At 42.5% G+C, this 18,285-nt stretch overlaps 1 protein-coding gene across 2 annotated transcripts in view; it reads left to right on the top strand.

Moving 5' to 3' along the window:
• Nucleotides 1-4,406: 4,406 nt before the first annotated feature.
• Nucleotides 4,407-18,285, top strand: part of rin1b (Ras and Rab interactor 1b) — a 24,385-nt gene continuing 10,506 nt past the window's right edge. Inside the window, exons 1-5 of one of the 2 annotated variants that reach the window (XM_046379846.1) lie at nt 4,407-4,663; nt 15,792-15,935; nt 16,481-16,595; nt 16,825-16,897; nt 17,314-17,405. In XM_046379846.1, the coding sequence (XP_046235802.1) occupies nt 15,792-15,935; nt 16,481-16,595; nt 16,825-16,897; nt 17,314-17,405 (424 nt within the window). In that variant the 5' untranslated portion in view covers nt 4,407-4,663. The remainder of the gene's footprint in view (nt 4,664-15,791; nt 15,936-16,480; nt 16,596-16,824; nt 16,898-17,313; nt 17,406-18,285) is intronic. The other variant, XM_046379845.1, reaches the window with a different exon arrangement.

Raw genomic sequence — 18,285 nt, 5'->3', positions numbered from 1 at the left:
CATTCAGTAGCTGCTGTGGAGCTTTTCACACAGTCTTTGAATGAATGTACGTTTCAAAGTCAGCTTTGGAGCCAACGTGGACATGGAGGGAGGATAAACAACAGAAACAAATCTTTGTGTAATGCAAGACAATTCAACCGCTGCATCTTCCAGAAAGACCACAGAGCTGAATCGGCTCCTCTCTGTAAGCGTGTGGACAAAAACCGAACATTACAACCTACAACAAACGTGCAAACATTTTGTCTCCCTGTGCTCATTTTGTTTTGCTATGTTGTTTTCCTTTTGTTTTCCAGTTCTTATCATATCCAGAGCATCCTGTAACTGGTCAAAAAGTCTGAAACATCCAATAATTTTCTTTCACTCTCAGAACAAACCGAGCCACGGTTCCTCCTCTCTTTGCCTTTTGTTGAAGCAACGCCTGTAATTTGGGTTCAGACTAAAATGAAAAGTCTGGACTAAACCATGTAGGTGCGAAAGGGCCCTTGGATTGCACTAGTTTCCACATGCGCACCTGCAGTGTGCTCACAGGTGAGCACTTCAACAGACGATTGCGAAAACAGCCTTCTGGCATCAAAATCAAAGTTTGAAGTTAGTTACAGTGAGAGAAACACATTTCTGAGTGAAAAGGAGCTTTAAATTCTACTGCAGCAAAGGTGGGAGTGAACAAAATGATCACAGAACAGACTTTTGTGGGCTGCCCACACGGCCGCTCATTGCTATGCAGCTACCTGTCTCCCAGCCGTCATCTTAACCTTCCCCGAGGAGCTCTCGAGTTGACATGGAGAGGTCTGAACATCAGCATGGCCGCCCGCCTCCGTGACCTCCACGCAGCATATGATATGTGCCTACACGCAGTATCTGACATGAGTGTAACATGATGACACACTCTCACACACACACACACACACACACAGTATCTTACACGAGCAGTGTCCACGTCTCTGCTCATTTCTCTCTGTGTGACTCAGAGATGCTTTGCACAACGTTGAGACCACAATACATCACTTCCATTTTAGTTCACACTCTGAAGGGCTGTGGGCGGCATGAGTGTGTGTGTGTGTGTGTGTGTGTGAGAGAGAGAGAGAGAGAGAGAGAGAGAGAGCAAGAGGGCAAAAAGCAAAGAGATAACTCATGTGCATGTGTGTGCCTCCCAATTAATTAGCATTAGCTCAGTGCTGTTGGTTTCTGAGTGGCTGCAGATTGCCACACTAGTGGTTTTTCCACTCAGTGGATGGACAAACGGGTCCACAGTGATCTGGCATGTGAAAGATGCTGCAGGAGGGGAGGGGGGTTGCTGTCCTAACATGGCAAACACCCAGCAGTGAAACACAGAGAGCCACACAACATCTGAGTTTCCTCCCCGAGGGCGTCCAGCCGACCGCAGCTTGAGAAAATGAGATGTTAAAAGAACACATCACACATTCTGACCTTGGAATGATACGGTTTCTTATGCTAGTTTGTACAGGAGCAAGTCGTACACGTGAGACAACCTAAAATGCATCTATCTATATTCATTTTGTTTAAAAATACTTCATGTAAGTGCACAGTGGATAATGGAAAAAAGGTTGCAGTAAATTAGTTCTGCTTTGAGATAACTAAATGGCCGTCAGTGCAGACAGGGCTGCACGCTGTAATGTTCGAGCCTGCGATTTTATAATTTAGCCCCAAAATACAGACAGAGTCAATATTAGCAGGGCTGTAGCTTCCACTGGCGACTCTGAGGTCACATCCATATTTTTAGGCATGTTAACTGCATGGCTCTAGGGGTGACAATGTCTGTCTGTGTCAGTTATTCCACCACTTTGGCCCAGGCTGAAATATCTCAACAGCTACCAGATGGATTAACATGAAATCAAGTGTAGATATTCATGGTTCTACTGACTGTAACTACAGCAGGAGGAAATTGTCCACTGCTTTAGTACATACATTATATATTCCCATTAGCTGTACTGCTCAATGTTAATTAGCAAATGTTAGCATGCTGACATTAGCCCATACACAGCTTCATAGGGCGGCTAACAAGGATGTGCTTCCATTACAAGGTATTATTAGCATGTCCAGAGTTTACATCATACAGTCAGTGTTAATGCCTGTTTGAGTACTTTTCATTTAGATCTCGATTTTGACTGGCCGACAACAGTAAACTATAGATGAATGAAGAGCAAACACCAGAATTGTATTCCTGACAACATGGACATGACACTGAAAGATAAATAAAACGGTGATTAAATAACCTAAAAACTGATCTGTTTAGCAGCTTTTTTTCCTTCCAGCTGCATCTCATGCTCCATCTAATCATATCTGATCAGTTTGCAAATTAAATGTGGAAAAATCCAACAAATAGAAATTGAAAGTGTTGCTTTTGTTTATGCATTATGATGTATTGAAAATGTTAATTTTTGAGTCTGTGATTAAACCAAGAGCAGCAAAAGAGGAAGTCTGACATTATAGGGAAAAACTTAAGAACTGTTAACTCATTCAGCCACTCATGTCAGCCATCAGTTTGAAAGCGTCATCGTCATAATCTCCAAAATGGCAGGATTTTCACAGTTACACTCATCATCTGCAGGCATGAGTCCTCAGAGGCATGAGAAAGACCAGAAAACAAGTCTTACTGCGGACAGGAAAACAAACTTGATTTGATTAAAGAGAGCGCAGAGGAATGACTGTGGTCATCAGAGAATAATGACCCACCGCCAGACGCCAAACAACATCTGGAGCTGGCAGAGCACCAACAAACACGGCCATTAGAAAAATGAGGAATTTCAAGCTTAATCTGATCAGAAATTAAACAGTGTGGCATCAGTTCAAGATAAAAATATCAAGGAAGAATCAAGGCTATGCAGAACCACATGGCCAAAAGTATGTGGACACCACACGTTGTTCCCACATCTCACAATAGCCTTCACTTTTTTAAATAAACTTTATTTTTTTAAACTTTTATTTGTTTGTTTGTTTGTTTTTTACACAAATACAACAGACAGACCCAAGGCCAACAGACTCATCACAGGAAAGGTGATGATAAAGGTAAGGAAAGGTTGATAAACGAGGAAATGAAAAGAAGCTGCTTTATGTTGCTGTTTCAAGGTCTGCGCGGGTCCTTCATGTTCATGGCTGTGAAATCACAGAGATGCTTATGAATCATGACTCTGATTCATATGAAGCCAGAGAGAGATTTCTAAGGTGGGAGAGGTCACAAATGCATTCAGAACCTTGGCCTCAGCGCAGAAGGGGATAAAATAAGGTTCTCCAAACATCGTAAACATTCAAAGGAGATTTACAGTATTTTCCCCAAATTTATCAGTGACACGTGTCAAAGGACAAAGACCAGCACCTCAGATTTAGCACCGGCCATGTTGAAAGATTTCAGAAGTTCAGGAATTTAAAATCCACTCTGCACTGCAGTGGGAGACAAGCAAGTGAAGATCAAGCAGCAGCATTTTGAACGTGTTTGCAGCCTTAAAAATGTAATTCAGGCGGTCAAATTAGCAACATATAAGCATCATTTATTGGCGAGTTACTGTTTTATCTTTGCATCACAAAGTGCTGCTTCTGTTTGACACTTTTGTGCAATTCCTTTCACTGAACTTTATCAGTAAAGTTGATTCAAAACCTCTGACTGATCCATAAAGAAACAGAACTGGAGCAGCGCCTAAACCTTTTATTCACCTTTACATTGAGCTATAATATTTCACTCAGTGGGTTTCTTTTCCCCTGCAGGTGAAAGTAAAGGCGGCCTTTGGCGCCCTCCAGTGGACATAAACAGAACCACAAATCATCACCTGTATAAAGAAGGAAAAAAAAAGCAATCATGGATGCAGCAGTCCAGAAATAGCTCAGACAGAAAAAAGCGCACTGTGCGTCAAAGTCCAGTTCCGGTTATATGACGCCTCTTTTCCATGGTCACAGCTTTTTTCATGTTTATTTCTATTTCTCCCACCTTCACAGAGTGCTGTGCATGCAAGTATATTATGCAGTGCAGCAGATTATGGACAAAAGGGATGATGATTTAATTGGTTTAGTGGCTTTAAAGTACTTTGTGGGGCGTCTTTACAATGTTAATATAATATTTTCAATATTAGCTCTTTAATATCGGAGTTTAGAGTTTATTGTGGCTTTTAAAACCGTCTCTTTGAGGTATGTTTTCGTGCAGGTTAAAAGATCTTCATCGTTGTGTCTTCTACGGCATCGTTATAGCAAGCTTAGAAGACTTAAGACATCATAATATGACTGTTTAAAATGATTTTTTGCAGAATTATCACACCGGAAACGCCCTCTTTTATGCTTTTATGCTGAATAAAAAATGGTCTTCTTAACTTAAGCATCATTTTTCAGTGGCATAATGTGATCTGGTGTGTGAGTGAGTGTGTGTCAGAGTCAGGGAGGCGGGTGGTGGTGGGGCACACAAACACACACACACAGTGTCTATGCTGTGACTGTGTATCACTTCAGATGCTCAGACAGAATTAAAAATGCGCTCCTCCGCCTTGTCACCAGTGTTGTGCGCATTTCCTTGACAAGCCCGTGTTCCCACAGCATGGTGCTCGGACTCAGAGGCTCAGCACTGTCTTCACACATCACCATTAAACTCTCTCGGACGCCCAATTAGACGGCAGAACACGCACAGAGCCGCGCAGCACCTGTTCCCACCTTTAGAGAGAAGGTAAGTTTATTTTTTTGTGGTAGAATTTGCGTAAAAAAGAAGTAAAAATAAAAAGACACGGTTGTCAGGGTTAAAAAAACAGTGAAAAATGCAGAGGGAGTTCCTGAAGAGTTGGCACATGCATGCTGGCCGCGGGCAACAGCATCTGTTTTAATCTTTTCTCCTCCCTTTGAAGGTTTCTTTCTGTTCTCAAGTTCAAAGCGCGTTGGCGTTTGTTGTTTAACGTAGTTTCCGGTCAGCAGGGGACGTCTTGGTAAACAATGCTGCTCGGTGAATCATGCATATGTGACATTCAAGCTGTGCCAATTAATCAATTAGCGATCAGGACAATCGCGATGTGTCAGCGGAGCAGTGATGTCACTCTGGCTGCGCGGTGCAGCCTGCCTGCTCAAATCCAACACACTGACTTCATTTAAATGAGTTTTCAATCTTCGGAAAGTCGAAATGAGGAGTTTTCAGACTGGCACTGAATGCACAAGGTGTAGGTGTTCTCAAATGAAATGTAATTACTGGCAGCCACAGGTTTCTGCTCAGGTTGTCAGAGGAGCTGTTGTTCTCACTGTGTGGACTGACGGCTGGCTTTCTTTTGGCTGATGACTTGGATGACTGGAAACTTCTGAGTGGTTTTTTGTCCAGAGAAAACAAAAGCCTTAAAAGTTTGATTCAGTTTTTAATGCGGCTGATGTTTTCAGGACCCACAGGAAACCTTTCAAACACCTAAAATGTGCTTTTAATTTTTTTTGACAGCTGTGGATGTGAACTAATGTCATTTATGCACCATCGCCAGCCAGAAAAATGTTCAATTAGCCACTCAGACTTTTCATTTTTGAGTATCTTGATCTCTTGTCTCCCCTCTGAGGGCAAAGTGAATGTAATCTCACACCATTGGACTGTTACATAACTTTAAAACTGAAGTGCCATCCTGCCTGCGTGGGAGTGGATGTGATGTTCCCACTTCCTTGCTGTTGTTTTGCTCGTCAATTTTGTTGGAGTGCATTACTGTAAGTGCCGTTTTGTGACTTTACATGACTGCTGATTTTGTTTTTTGTTTTTTTGTTTGTTTGTTTGTTTTGTTTTGCTTTTTTTAATGCAGATGAGGCCCTGAGCAGGACTGATTGCTGTGATTATGTAGCCTACCGACATGAAGTCTGTGATTGTTGAATGTGGAATGACATGCTAATTTTGAAGGTGGCATGACCGCATGTGTGTGTGTATATATATTTATGTGTGTGTGGCTGCATTCTGCCCCTGTGTTGTGTAGGAGGAGTGTGATCACAGTGTGCCCGAGCATGACGCTTAGAGCTGTTGGACAGAGTTCAGTCCTTTGCTGAGCAGTCTGTCCTCAGTGCTGGATGTGGTGCGCAGACAGACCCGTTACAGTAACCTGACTCATGTATATGGCAGGCTTCCCCCATCACTGCTCAGGAACTGTGTCATCGTCATGCAGCACAACACTGAGACCCGGCGCTGAAAAGGACTTTCATTCCTCAAGCAAGTGTCCACCATTTTGAAAAATCTGGCAGCAGCTCACAAAACAATGGCAGAAAAACTCATTCAGTTGAAGGCTACTTCTTATAGAAACACAGCATTTTTAAATACTGTCCAGTGACGTTAGTTTCTGTAATTTCTGCCTCAAGAGCGGCACTGAACACATCTCACCATGAGGGTAACATTTTATTTCAGGGGTTTGTTACTTTCCTATTAATTTCCAGTACAATTGCAGAAAATTTCCTTCTAAGACCAAATGTGTATCCATTAGCTCTTAGGACACTGGCTCCAACGGGGGCCACGTAATCTGGTGGTGAACAGGTGAACAGAGAAATCAGTCAGGTAGTTGGTAGATACTCACCTGCTATGTATACTTTGAAAGAAAGAATGTGCAAAAGTTTAGAGCTTGTAAATTACACATCTGCAACTGTGAGGCATAAACTTGCAAATGAGTATTTACTGTTTCACACTTACCAAGTGAACCTCAGAGAAGCTCAGTTATTAAGAATTTCACTGGTAGAAACTTAACACTTTGTCCACTTTGCTTTGTACCAAACTACACTGACCTTTCTGGGAAACTCGGCTTATATTGAGTGTTGCTGTGTTCAGATTTTATTTCATGCTGGTTTATTGCCAGTTCATGCGAAAGAGAACTTCACTCACTGGGCCATCCTGTACAAATAATTCCTTAAAAATGTCCCAGTAATTTAAAGTTACATAACAGTAAAATTCAATGCAAAATAAGACATCGCCGACTTTTGTTGTTCTTTCTTTTACCTCCCTCTTATTCCACACATCCCTAACCACACACCTCCACCCCGGCAGACAGTAAATGTATCACCTATCAATAACAAAGCTCCAGCACAAACGGGACGTGGTATTGCTACCACGGGTAAATACAAATGCTTGAGCCCAGCCCCACACTGCCCAGCTTTCAATGTATCAGTAGATTCAATGCTCCACCCCACTGATTAAGTGATAATCAAGTGATACAGTGTGGAGGTTAGCATTCTGGATAGGATAGAGAAAAAAATACACTCTCATTTGGTTGTAGCTGCCACTTCACTGTTGATGTTTGGCAGCTAAACAGAATTTTTAGTTTCCATAGTACCACCTTTGAATAGTCTTCATCGTCACTGAAATCATTTCAGTTTTATGGAGGTCTCTGAGTCAAGCACAGGAGCATTTTCTCCCCCGGAGGCTTGTATTTGATTTTATGGCTAAATGTTCCAAATATAACGTGAGATCAAGCTGAGATGTCTCGATCGTGCTAAAGAATTACTCCTTGAATGTGCCTGGGATTGGTGTCAGATATCAGTGTCTGAAAGGCTTTGAGAAAGGTTTAAACGATCAGAAGAGCTGATAGCAGAGCAGAATGTGAGGAGGAGGTCTGAGTTTAATGCCGCTTCAGAGAGTACAGCATTAATGCAGGCTTTTGTCCTCTTGTGGTCACTCTAACACAATCTGAAAATGGAGGATGAAAGTGATCCCTCATCGTCATTGTCAAGACTGAGCGCAGAAAACTCGCTCGAGGGCGTAGAGGCCTCGAATATGAAATAAAAACCCCAATATTAATCTTCAAAGAAGAGTTTTTACATCCCAAACTGCTAAATATTTTGTCATGTGTTATCATCATGGGGTTTTTTAATTTTCTGATTTAGATAAGATAAATGTTCGGCACCAAAGATATTAAATTATGTCTCAAAAGGCAGTTTAACTGGAAAACAACACAAAGTCTTGAGGAGTCTGTGCTGACCCTGATTTAGTAAAACATCAACTTAAAACATCCCCAACAAAAGTTTAAAAACCACTCCGGTTTTTAAGAGGTATTACTCACAGTCACTTATTGAAAACCTCTGACTTTACCCAACAGTCCTTCACGAAAATAATATTTTGCATGAAGTGCTCCACATGCCGATCCGTCATTAGTCACAGTCTGAATCACACAACCATCCAGAGGTCAGAACAGATCAGAAAAGGCGGGATATGTGATGTTAAAAAACCCTTTTTAAGTGCATGAATCCCATCATTCGCCCACAAATATTGTGAAGTAATTAAGCTTTAACTCAAGTCCCAAAAAATATTTACATTTCTCTGTCCCTTAATTTGTTTTTTTTTTCTTAAAAATGTGAATGTTTCCAAGCGATCGAGGCTGCGCTTCAGAACTTGTTTTCATTAAAATAAGTGTGAAAGCTCTGACAGCACGGCGAGATTATTCTCGTTGTTGTGTTTTGATGAGTGACAATAAGAAGTGACAGCATCTTGGAAAAAAAGTTGGTTTTCAGTTTTCACGGTAGACAGGTGGAGAGATTTTCCCAACTTATTATGAGAAAAATTGGATGACCCGTTCAGATGAATGAATTTGGCGTCGCGAGCCAAGTGCGAAAAACCGCAGTGAGGAAAACAAAACTTTAATGATATCAGGGTGATATAACAAGCAGAGGTCTAATTAGCCAAAGTGATTTAAAAGACCTGAAAAAACCTTGACCAATCAGCAGTGAGTAACTCCTTCCCTCATTACAAGCTTAATACACTACAAAGACAAAACTATTGGGACACCTGAGCATTACACCAACAGGGACCTTAATGACGAAACCCTGAAACACAGCCCCATAAAGAGGTTTGTCTGGATACTTTTGTCTCTGTGGTGTATTTTGTTGGCAGAAAAGCCAGACGCTCCAGGTGAAATGCTATAGTCTCTGTTTCCGTTTACTCATTGGTAAATCATCTTTCTACTGTCAGTGTAATTCAAATGTAAGATTAAAAGAGAATGAATGCTCAAATAATAGCAGGAAAATGAGCTGAGGGAAGTGCTGTTATTATACTGACTCAATTGTTATTGCTCATCAGATTTCACCAAAATAGCATCATGATGACATGATCTTATCCAAGCGTTGTTCTGCATTTTTTTTCCTAGCAGTTTTGAAAACTTTTTGTAGTGAGAAAGAGAGAGAAACGAGGGGAAAGACATGCAACCATGTCAGATTTCAACCAGGAACATGACAGTTACAAGGTTCACGTTGTCTGGTTCCAGGTCAGGTCAGTCCACCGAGTTGACTGATGGAAACGGAGTGTAGCCGACGAGCTGACAAGTCGGTCTGAGATCATGTCTTAGACTTAGACTCTTAACATCTTTTCACATGTGATTTTGCACGCACCTGCCATACTGTGGTGGAGAATAAAGTCAGAAAATATCCTGAGTGATATTGTGATAGTGATTGCAACCGTATCACCCGCCACCAGCTGAGGCGCTCAGACTTGTAATTCACTGACCTGTTGCATGGGCCTTTGGTGGCCATAGGACCACAAACTGCCCCTGTGGAGCGTCTCCAATTAAAACATTCACACATCACATAAAATCATCAGAGCGTCACAGTCGCAGCAAAGTGTCGGTTCAGTCCAGGGTCACAATGCAGACCGTTCATGGAGTAAAGTGAGGCAGCTTAAAGATTTTATGACATCATGCTGAATGTTGTTGCTTTTCTCTCTCTCTCTCCCTTTTACACACACACACACACACAGACACACACACCTCTGGTTGTGATAATGCCCCTTCTGAATCACTGTGCCAGTTAACCGATATGCTTCTAAAATTATGAATATTCACAGTTATGCTAACAGTCCTTCTCCTCTCCTACAGCCCCAGCGTTACTTCTGACTCATACTAAGCCCTTTGTACAACTTCGTCACACACACACACAAGCAAACACACACTCTCACTTCCTTGTCACTGGCCCTGTGTGCCGTCGCTACAGCGCTTTTGCAGCAGGCATCAAAATGGACACCTGTCATCAGTCAGGAGGCCCCCTGTGCCCACTGTTGCCCCCTGTGGATACTTCTAGCCCTCTGCAATTATGTTGTTCCATTAGTCATCCTACGCATGCAGTGATGGGCTGCTGGCTATACTTAGCCGCTGTCATGGTCACTCTTGTGCGAATGAGAGATTTTGCAGACTGATGCTCGTGGTTTGGCGTCAAACACTATGAATAGAGATGAATAATGTGTGGCCTACACATTTGCTGTTTTGTCAAAGTTGGCAGTTATGTTTGTGAGGAAACAGCCGATGCTCATTAATGTGTGGTCAACTATTACTTGTTATGTTGGAGAAACTTCCTTCAGAAGGTTGGAATACGTTTCCCTGCTTGTTTGGGCTTCACTGTGTGGACTGATGTGTGTCCAGAGTCTGACACCGTGAGGCTGTTTTCAGATTCACCTGCCCAAAGCGTACGTGTTCTGCGCTCACTGAAAACTTTCAGAGGCAGGACCAACGATCAACAAATACAGGTGTGATGTGTGGAAACTTAAACTGGAAAAGACTTTACTGTGAGGCAGGAGTCATCTTGTGTCCAGCAGGTCTGAAATGAAAAACAACATTCATGTATTTTTTATATTTCTGACAAGATACAACATAACAAGTTAAGAAGTCAGGCTTTAGATGCTTTCTTGGTGTATTTTTGATCTGTTTTCCCTCTGCTTCCAGTCTTTATGCTGAGCTAAACTAATTCTCACCACGTAAATCATCACAGTCGTAGTAAATTCAGTCTTACAGTCTTTACAATCAGAATGTGTCAATAAAGCTTTAATGGAAAGAATAAAGGCATATAAGGCATGATTGCCAGTGAAAACAGATGAGCGAGTGTTTCTGTTCACAGCTAACATCAGCATTATGTGACACAGATTAGTGGGGAATATGTTATATAGGATTGTTTTAATGTATTTTGTGAGCCTTACTGGAATCCTGCCATGTTTGAACAGAACCATCACAGAACGTTTCCGTCAAAGGGACAAGCAACCAAAACTTTAACAGACTGCATGCTCAAAACAGGCTAAAGAAACCCACTAAGAGAAAACCCATTCAGCCACAGACGTTAGTGGAACCGAGACCAGCCAGGAGAGACTTTGGCTCTCTATGGTGGATAATTGTTAAACACACAAACTGGCACCGTTATCAATGTTGGAGACTTCGCATGCCCACAACTGAGAAATGCTGCTCAGTTTGTTGGGGGTGCACCTGTCACGGCAGCAAATGCATAAGCATGTAGTTTTTTTGTTTGTTTGTTTTTTTCCATTGTTAATTTGAACACTAAGTTGTCTGCTGACAGTTGATGGACACTTCACTGTGTGACTGGATTGCAAAACGCTGCCATAAAGTTTGGTGTCTGTTGTTTCCTTCAGGTGAAACGTCTGCGCGTGTTTTAGATTTCAAATGTTCTGTTCCTTGACATACAGATCAAATGTGAGTTTAAAAATTTGCCATTTCCTTCATGGTAACTCTATCAGTGGCTTCCAACTAAGTTTTGCAGCTTCCGACACAAAAGTAAATAATACTGTAAACAAGCAGACAGGATTCTGTATGATCGATGAAAATTATGAAAGATGACAGCATCATGTGGGTGTGCAAGAGTGGGGAAAATCTAAACTCTATAAGAGAACGAAAGCATATGAGAATGTCACAGAACATATAAGATATAATGAGACAAATGTGTGAGTTAATCACTAACTGCCTGCTTGTCAAAATCTCCAGATGGAAATGTCGTATGTAGGATGTGACAGTGGGCAAAGTGCGCAGCATCGCTGTCTGTTTTCAGTACGGCTATCAGCACACGTTTGTTGGCTGGAGGTCACATTTGTGGAGAAAGATGTAGTGAAGACCTTGGATGACGAAGAAGAGGCTGGAGCTCGTCTGCGGCTGCACCAGCACCGTGACGAGGGGTGGTGGTGGTGCTGCTGCTGCTGGTGGTCATACATCTCCTTTGAGGGACAAAATTGCAGCAACACGTGTATTAAGAGCAACTTTGCTGTCAGACCGAACACTTTGTGAAGAGCATTTGAGAAGCTGAAAGAGCATTTGAGAGTGCTTTTTGCTTCTCCATGTACTCTGCACGAGTACATAGAGAAGCATGTTCTCCTGTCGGAACTCTTCACCAGGTTCTCCTCTTCCTCTGCTCCAGTTACACCACAACTGTCAGCTGGAGGAGGTACAAAGTATGTTCAAAGTTGTTCAAAGAAGGCCGAGATCATTCGTCCATTGGGGGCGCCACTGTGCTTCTCTGTAACCTGAAGGTGCTCTGGTCTGGAGGTGGAAAAATCTGGACAGCATGATGTTGTCCATCTGCGCTGCGCTGAGCTTCTGAATGAGCAGCTGCTCAGTGTCAGTGATCTCTTTCGTCCTACGCTGTTCTCCTGAAAGCCTTTTTTTTTGTTTTGAATCCCTTGAAATCATGGATTTGTCCTCTAAAAACTGTGTGGATTGTGAACAGATGCGTGACACTGTGGTCCGATGAGTGACGGCTGGCGATGTTTTCAGCATAAATCGTCTAAAAGTTCTCAGGCTGTACAGCAACAACACACAAATCTACAGAAAAATGTCCTTCGGCACTGATACCTATAGCACCTGTTGTTTTTTCAGATCGGCTAAAAAAATTGTCTTTTGTAAGTGTTTGAGTCACTCCGTCACTCTGTCATCACTCGCTCAGCCAGCAAGTCGGTCAGTCCTTCTGTCCAGTTTTGCATCTCTTCCCAAATTTCTTGTCTCATCTCTTGCAAAAAAGGTGTAAGAAACCAGTCAGGTTTCTCCAGCTCTCTAGTTAGTCACTAGTCAGTCAACATTTGCACAATAAAATCTAACCTCCTCTTTCTGAAATACCTGAAATTCTCACTCCCGTTTGGCCTGCATGAGCCCAGTGCCCCTTCACCACCACTTCTCCTGGAACAGGGAACATACTTTAGGGTTTTCTGAAGCTCCGCTTTGCTCTACAACTTCCCACAGAACCTCATCTCCAGTCCCTCCGTCGTCTCCTGCTATCCCCCTTCACACAGGTCTTGCCCTAACACTCTTTTGATCCACTTGTTAAGTGCTCAGTGTGATCAGCAGCTTCAGACTTTCTGGTCTGTTGTGCTGTTGCTGCTGCTGCTGCTGCTGACCTCAGGTGTAAAAACACCTTGTCAGATATACGGTGTACTTCTCCCTCTGCTTTTATTATGTTTCCAGTCTGCGAGTTTGAACTGCAGCGCTGCAGGCCCACTGAAGTTGTGATTTCCTTACCACAGCTTTCATTTTCAATCCCGGCTTTTCTCTCCTCTTTTCATCATTTTATCTTTTATCTCCCTCTTCTGTTTCTCCCTCTCTGAGTCTCTCTTTCTCTGTGGGAATTACATAAGTCTTTCTGTGTGTGTGGGCAGCGTTGCATTTTATGTAAGGCGGACCTGGAAATGACTAGCGAAACACTAGGGTCTTGCTCTCTGTTTTTTTTCCCACTCTCTCTGCTTGTCTTACAGCCATGTAGTTGGGTCATCGGGCTGCAGATCTGCAGGGTGAAAGGGGGCGACTCTGCTGGCCCATGAAGAGTCTCACAGCTTGTTTTGAAGCACACCTTGACATAGAGAAACACAACTGACTTCTAATTTGAAGATGATGATGTTTGCTGACTTGTAGTGGTTCACGTGGGGTGTGTCTGGTATGAAGTGACGGATGTCTGAAGTGCGTCTTTGATAAGATGGCCCAGCTGGCTCTATTTGCAGCTGACAGCTCACCGAGCCCTCCTACCCTTAGCTGCTGTTGCTATGTATACCTGTCAAACTTTCTATTTTTGCATGGCACATACTTGCGGTATGCAAAATTAGCGGTTCACACAGTGGAAAACAAAAGCGGGCTTCTCATTTCCAGCTGATTATCGTCGGTTTTGTCAGCTGGAATGATTATTGTTGTGGGCTAATATATTTCATCAAAGGTAGCTAAAAGAGCATATGCTAAAGCCAGCTCAAACCCTCCACTCAGTCTCCAGCTGACTTTTTAATGTTTCCAGCTGAAAACAAAAACTGCAAAGGGCTCTTAAACATGCACTGAGGCTGCATTACTGAGGACACGCTGTGGGAGAAACAATCACAAGGTAGCCTCATCTGTTTTACTCTAAATGGAATCATAACTTACAAAATGAACATCATGCTGTCACGAAGAAGACCTGAGACTGGTGACTGAGACCATAAACTCATTAGGAAACTGTTGACTGAGGTAATAAACTGAGTAAGAAGTAGTTTCCTCAGAAGCATACATACAATCCGACTTCTTTTTGAAACCAGTGCAGTCGCCCCCTACTGGTCATTACAAAGAAATGACCATGATCAGACAGGTGCCCTTTTTGGGTTGAGCACACTGTCAGCTTTCTCATTTTAAAACAGAATCAACAAGTCTTGCAGCTGTAAGACCAACCTGCGGCTATTATATGACACCAACCTCCTCCTTTGGTTGATATCTGCTGTATCAGACTCCTGACCCCTCTAACACTGTTTACCATTAACGGTCAATGGTCCTGCAGATTTGCACTTAGAAAATTGGTTTCCCCAAGAGGAGGGCAGTGTTATGTAATAAGTGGCAGGAGGTAATAAAAAAAAATGTGAAAAATTGAAATGTGTTACTGAATGAAAACAATATTCGTAAAGCTTCCTCTAATGCCACTGAAACAGGTTGCAGCATTTGATGTTGGAGCAGCACAGGAATTGCTCAGAAATGAACTTTGGTGCTCTCATATGAGGGAGGAAATGACAAAAAATATATATTTTTTTCAAAAAATAAAAAAGCTTCCTAGAAATAAAACACCTCTGCACCCTTTAAGTTAGTGTCTCTCTCTCTCTCTGTGTGTGTGTGTGTGTGTGTGTGTGTTGGCGTGTTCTTGCGTGCACAAGCATCTCTAACTTGTCAGAGAAAGGGTGTTTCACTGAGTGGGAATGCCTGGTAGGATGTGTAGGCTCGGGTTGCTATGGCAACCATCTGCTGCTACACTCACAAGCGTTCACCAGCAGCCCACACAGTGTGACATCCAGCAGCAAGCCAATCTGAGAGAGAGAGAGAGAGAGAGAGAGAGAGAGAGCGAAAGTAAAATTTGCAGTTGAATGTTAGCGTTAAAGGGCCAACAATCAGGAAAACAAACTGATGGTTGCTTTGAGCTCATGCATTTGTGCATTTGTGTTCTAGAGAGTGTAAGACATTAATTAATTACAAATGTGTGTTGAGCTTTCTGTTGTTATGCTGAAAGCAGGAGGAGGAGGAGGAGGAGGAGAAGTGTACAGCAGGAGGAGGAACACAACACTTTGACAGATTCTAGAATGAGCAGAAGGATGTAAAGCTGCCTTAAAATGTTTAGAACTTTGAACTCGTGTTTGGTGGAGTCTAAGTTATCTGCCTCATATGAACAGGAAATAAGTAATTGGACATTTTTAATTTTTAATCTTTTTACTTGGCAGCCTGAATCTGATTTATGGTGATTCAGTCACAGTGGGATTGCATTTTGCGAACCTTTATGTCTCTACAGCATGATGTTAGTTTTGATGTCATGCTCGTGGTGGGGCAAAAATGTGACTGGTGGAGCCCTTAAGATGGAGCAAAGCTGGGATGAAGAGTAGATATTTGGTTAAAATGAAACACAGTGAAATAGACTTTTGGCTATTTACTTTTATTTGACAGTCAGTGCAGAGAAAGGAAACCATTAGGTCACGACCAAACTAGATCTCAGCAATAAACCTAAAGTGATCTCAGCAATACATGCTGAACGTGTGCATGTATGAGCAGCAAGTACCACATAAAGCTGATGACAAGTCAACTGATGGTTCTTGCATGACGGTCTTGTGTGTGTGTGTGTTTCAGATGCAGGAGGTGGGCAGTACCCAGGGAGGCCCTCAGCGGGCCTTCAGCATCCTGGATCGTCTGCTGCTCACACATCCTGTGTGGCTGCAGCTGTCACTCAATAGAGACTCCGCCTTCTACATCCTACTCAGAGAACCTGTCGGGGTATGCACAAGTCAATACAGGAGACAAAAGAACACAGGAATACAGTGATAAACTGAGGATGCTAAAAGAAAAACATTATGCATTTGTCATTTTAACAAAGATAACAATTCTATTGTACCAGTCCTGTATACGAGGCAGGCCTTTATTTCTACGTACCTCCCTCTGGTTGATAAGTTCCGTCATCATTCATTTGGTCACGAATCATTAATTATCAAACTGTTCATTCTCTAGAGACTGTTAGCATTTTTGTTTGCTGTATTTTGAAACTTTACCGGTTATGCTAATCTTGTTCCATATTTAACGCACAGACATGAGAGTGGTGTGGATCTTTTTATTTGACTTTCAGAAGGAAGAACTTTCCCCATAATGATCTCATAACAGAAGCTTCCACATACTTTACTTTGCACAGAGATCAACACAACTAAACTGTTATGTATTTTACATTGTCTTTTGCACCATCTGTGCCTTCCCCCTGACAAATGTGAGAAAAAAAATACAATAACACCCCTGTGTTTTATTTTTATTGTGGTTGTTGGTGCTTGCAGACTTTTTTGGTGCGTAAATGCAGCTCCAGCCAGAGGAAGGTGCTGTGTTTCAGAATGACAGCGGACAAAACCGTCTCTTCTGTTAAGGAGTGCTTCATCTGTGAGGAGGACTCCAGTGAGTATCGAATGAGCTAGAATAGCATGTGTTTATCCACCTGCCACTACAGCAACACGTGCTACGTTTCTCTACTCACTGCTTGTAGTGCAGCGCAGCTCATACACTTGCTGGGTGAAGTAGCGTGGGACAGAGAGGGATTCGTAGCTGGCATACGTCCTTTTAAATTTGAACCAGTGTCCCACTGCCTCCACAGCTGTCAGTCAAACTCTGTCTGTTCTATAACCAGCATTCGCACTGGAGAGCTCAGCGCTCAGCTTCCCTGACTTGTGTCGTCTGGTGGCCTTCTACTGCATCAGCAGGTGATGTATTATTTTAACTGTATGGTCAAAAGTACATGGACATCCTCTAGGGCCGTTTTTCGTAGTTTACCCGTTCCAATCAGCAAATAAGGCCCGTTCCTGTTAATGAGGTCCATAAAGAAATGCTTTTGCCTGTTTGGTGTGGAAGAGCTTGACAGGAGTGTGGCTGAATAGGATCAAGTCTCTTCAGACAAGCACCAAAATCTTGACAAAAGCCTTTCCAGTGGAGCAGATGCTGTCGAAGTAACAGATTAATACCCATTGTTTCAACTTGAGATGTGCCATCACATTTGGGTGTCCACATACTTTTGGCCTGATGTCATTCAGCCCAGACCTTCTGGAAATGTCATGGTCACACATGAGCACAGGGGTTCATTTAATTTCTTTTTTGTTTTTTGTTTTTTCCACGTCTTCAGAGATGTGCTGCCCTTCCCGCTGCAGCTACCGGAGGCCATCGCCAGAGCCACAACACACAGGCAGCTGGAGGCCATCTCACACATGGGACAAGGTACAGTTATTGAAGCTCTCCTCCTTTCTAAATGAAACTTTGGAAATACTTTGCTTACGGCAGTCATATCCCCTCAAGATTAATCAGAAAAACGTTGGTGGTCTCCTAACTTTTCTTTTAGCGTTATCAGAAATACCTACAAACCTAATGGGATCCCCAGCCCTCAGCCTCAGCTATTTTTTTATGCATGTTCCTAGGCTAAACTACGATGGTGAAGTAAATGTCAGCGTGTTAGCGTTGTCAAGTAAAGTCACTCTTTACTTTCACATTGCCCTCCAACTAACCATCTACCAAAAACAGACCGTACCGACACGCTTTTATCCATTCATTGTTTAAATCTATCAAGTTACATTGCTGCATTGTAGTTTGGATGCAGTACAGTAATGGCTTCTCTTCAGCAACGTATTGCAAATGTGCGAAAGTAAACAAAAAAACTGACTAAAGTTGTGACTGCCAGCTTGCATCTATTTTAACACGGTAACATGTACTGATGCAGCTCCGCAGCAGAGAGCGAGGTGTGAATTCAAGATGGCTAAAAATGACACAAGTAAGACACAGTATGTGTCACTGACTGCAGCTCAGAGATAAATGACTCTTCCTCACTGTGGTTCTGCGAAATCAATCTGCTCTCGTCAGCTTGCAGTAGATGAACTTAAACAAGGAAAGTGTGCTGTCTCATCTTGTTTTTAAGCAATTTAAGTGACCTGAAAGAGAAAACTAAAGGTTCTGTGTGTATACCATTTCAACTCAAATGAACACATACCACATTGATTTTAATATATTTACACTATTGGTACAAAATTCCAACAAGGTAAGATCAAGCTGGTCGGTATCTCAGAGCGCAACTCAAAAACTTTGGTATTCAAACGGTCTCCTTCCC

This window comes from Scatophagus argus, chromosome 23 (assembly GCF_020382885.2).
Source record: "Scatophagus argus isolate fScaArg1 chromosome 23, fScaArg1.pri, whole genome shotgun sequence".
NCBI classification, from domain to species: domain Eukaryota; kingdom Metazoa; phylum Chordata; class Actinopteri; family Scatophagidae; genus Scatophagus; species Scatophagus argus.
The sequence above is the reverse complement of the archived record's forward strand: the minus strand, read 5'-3'. Positions and strand labels throughout refer to the sequence as shown.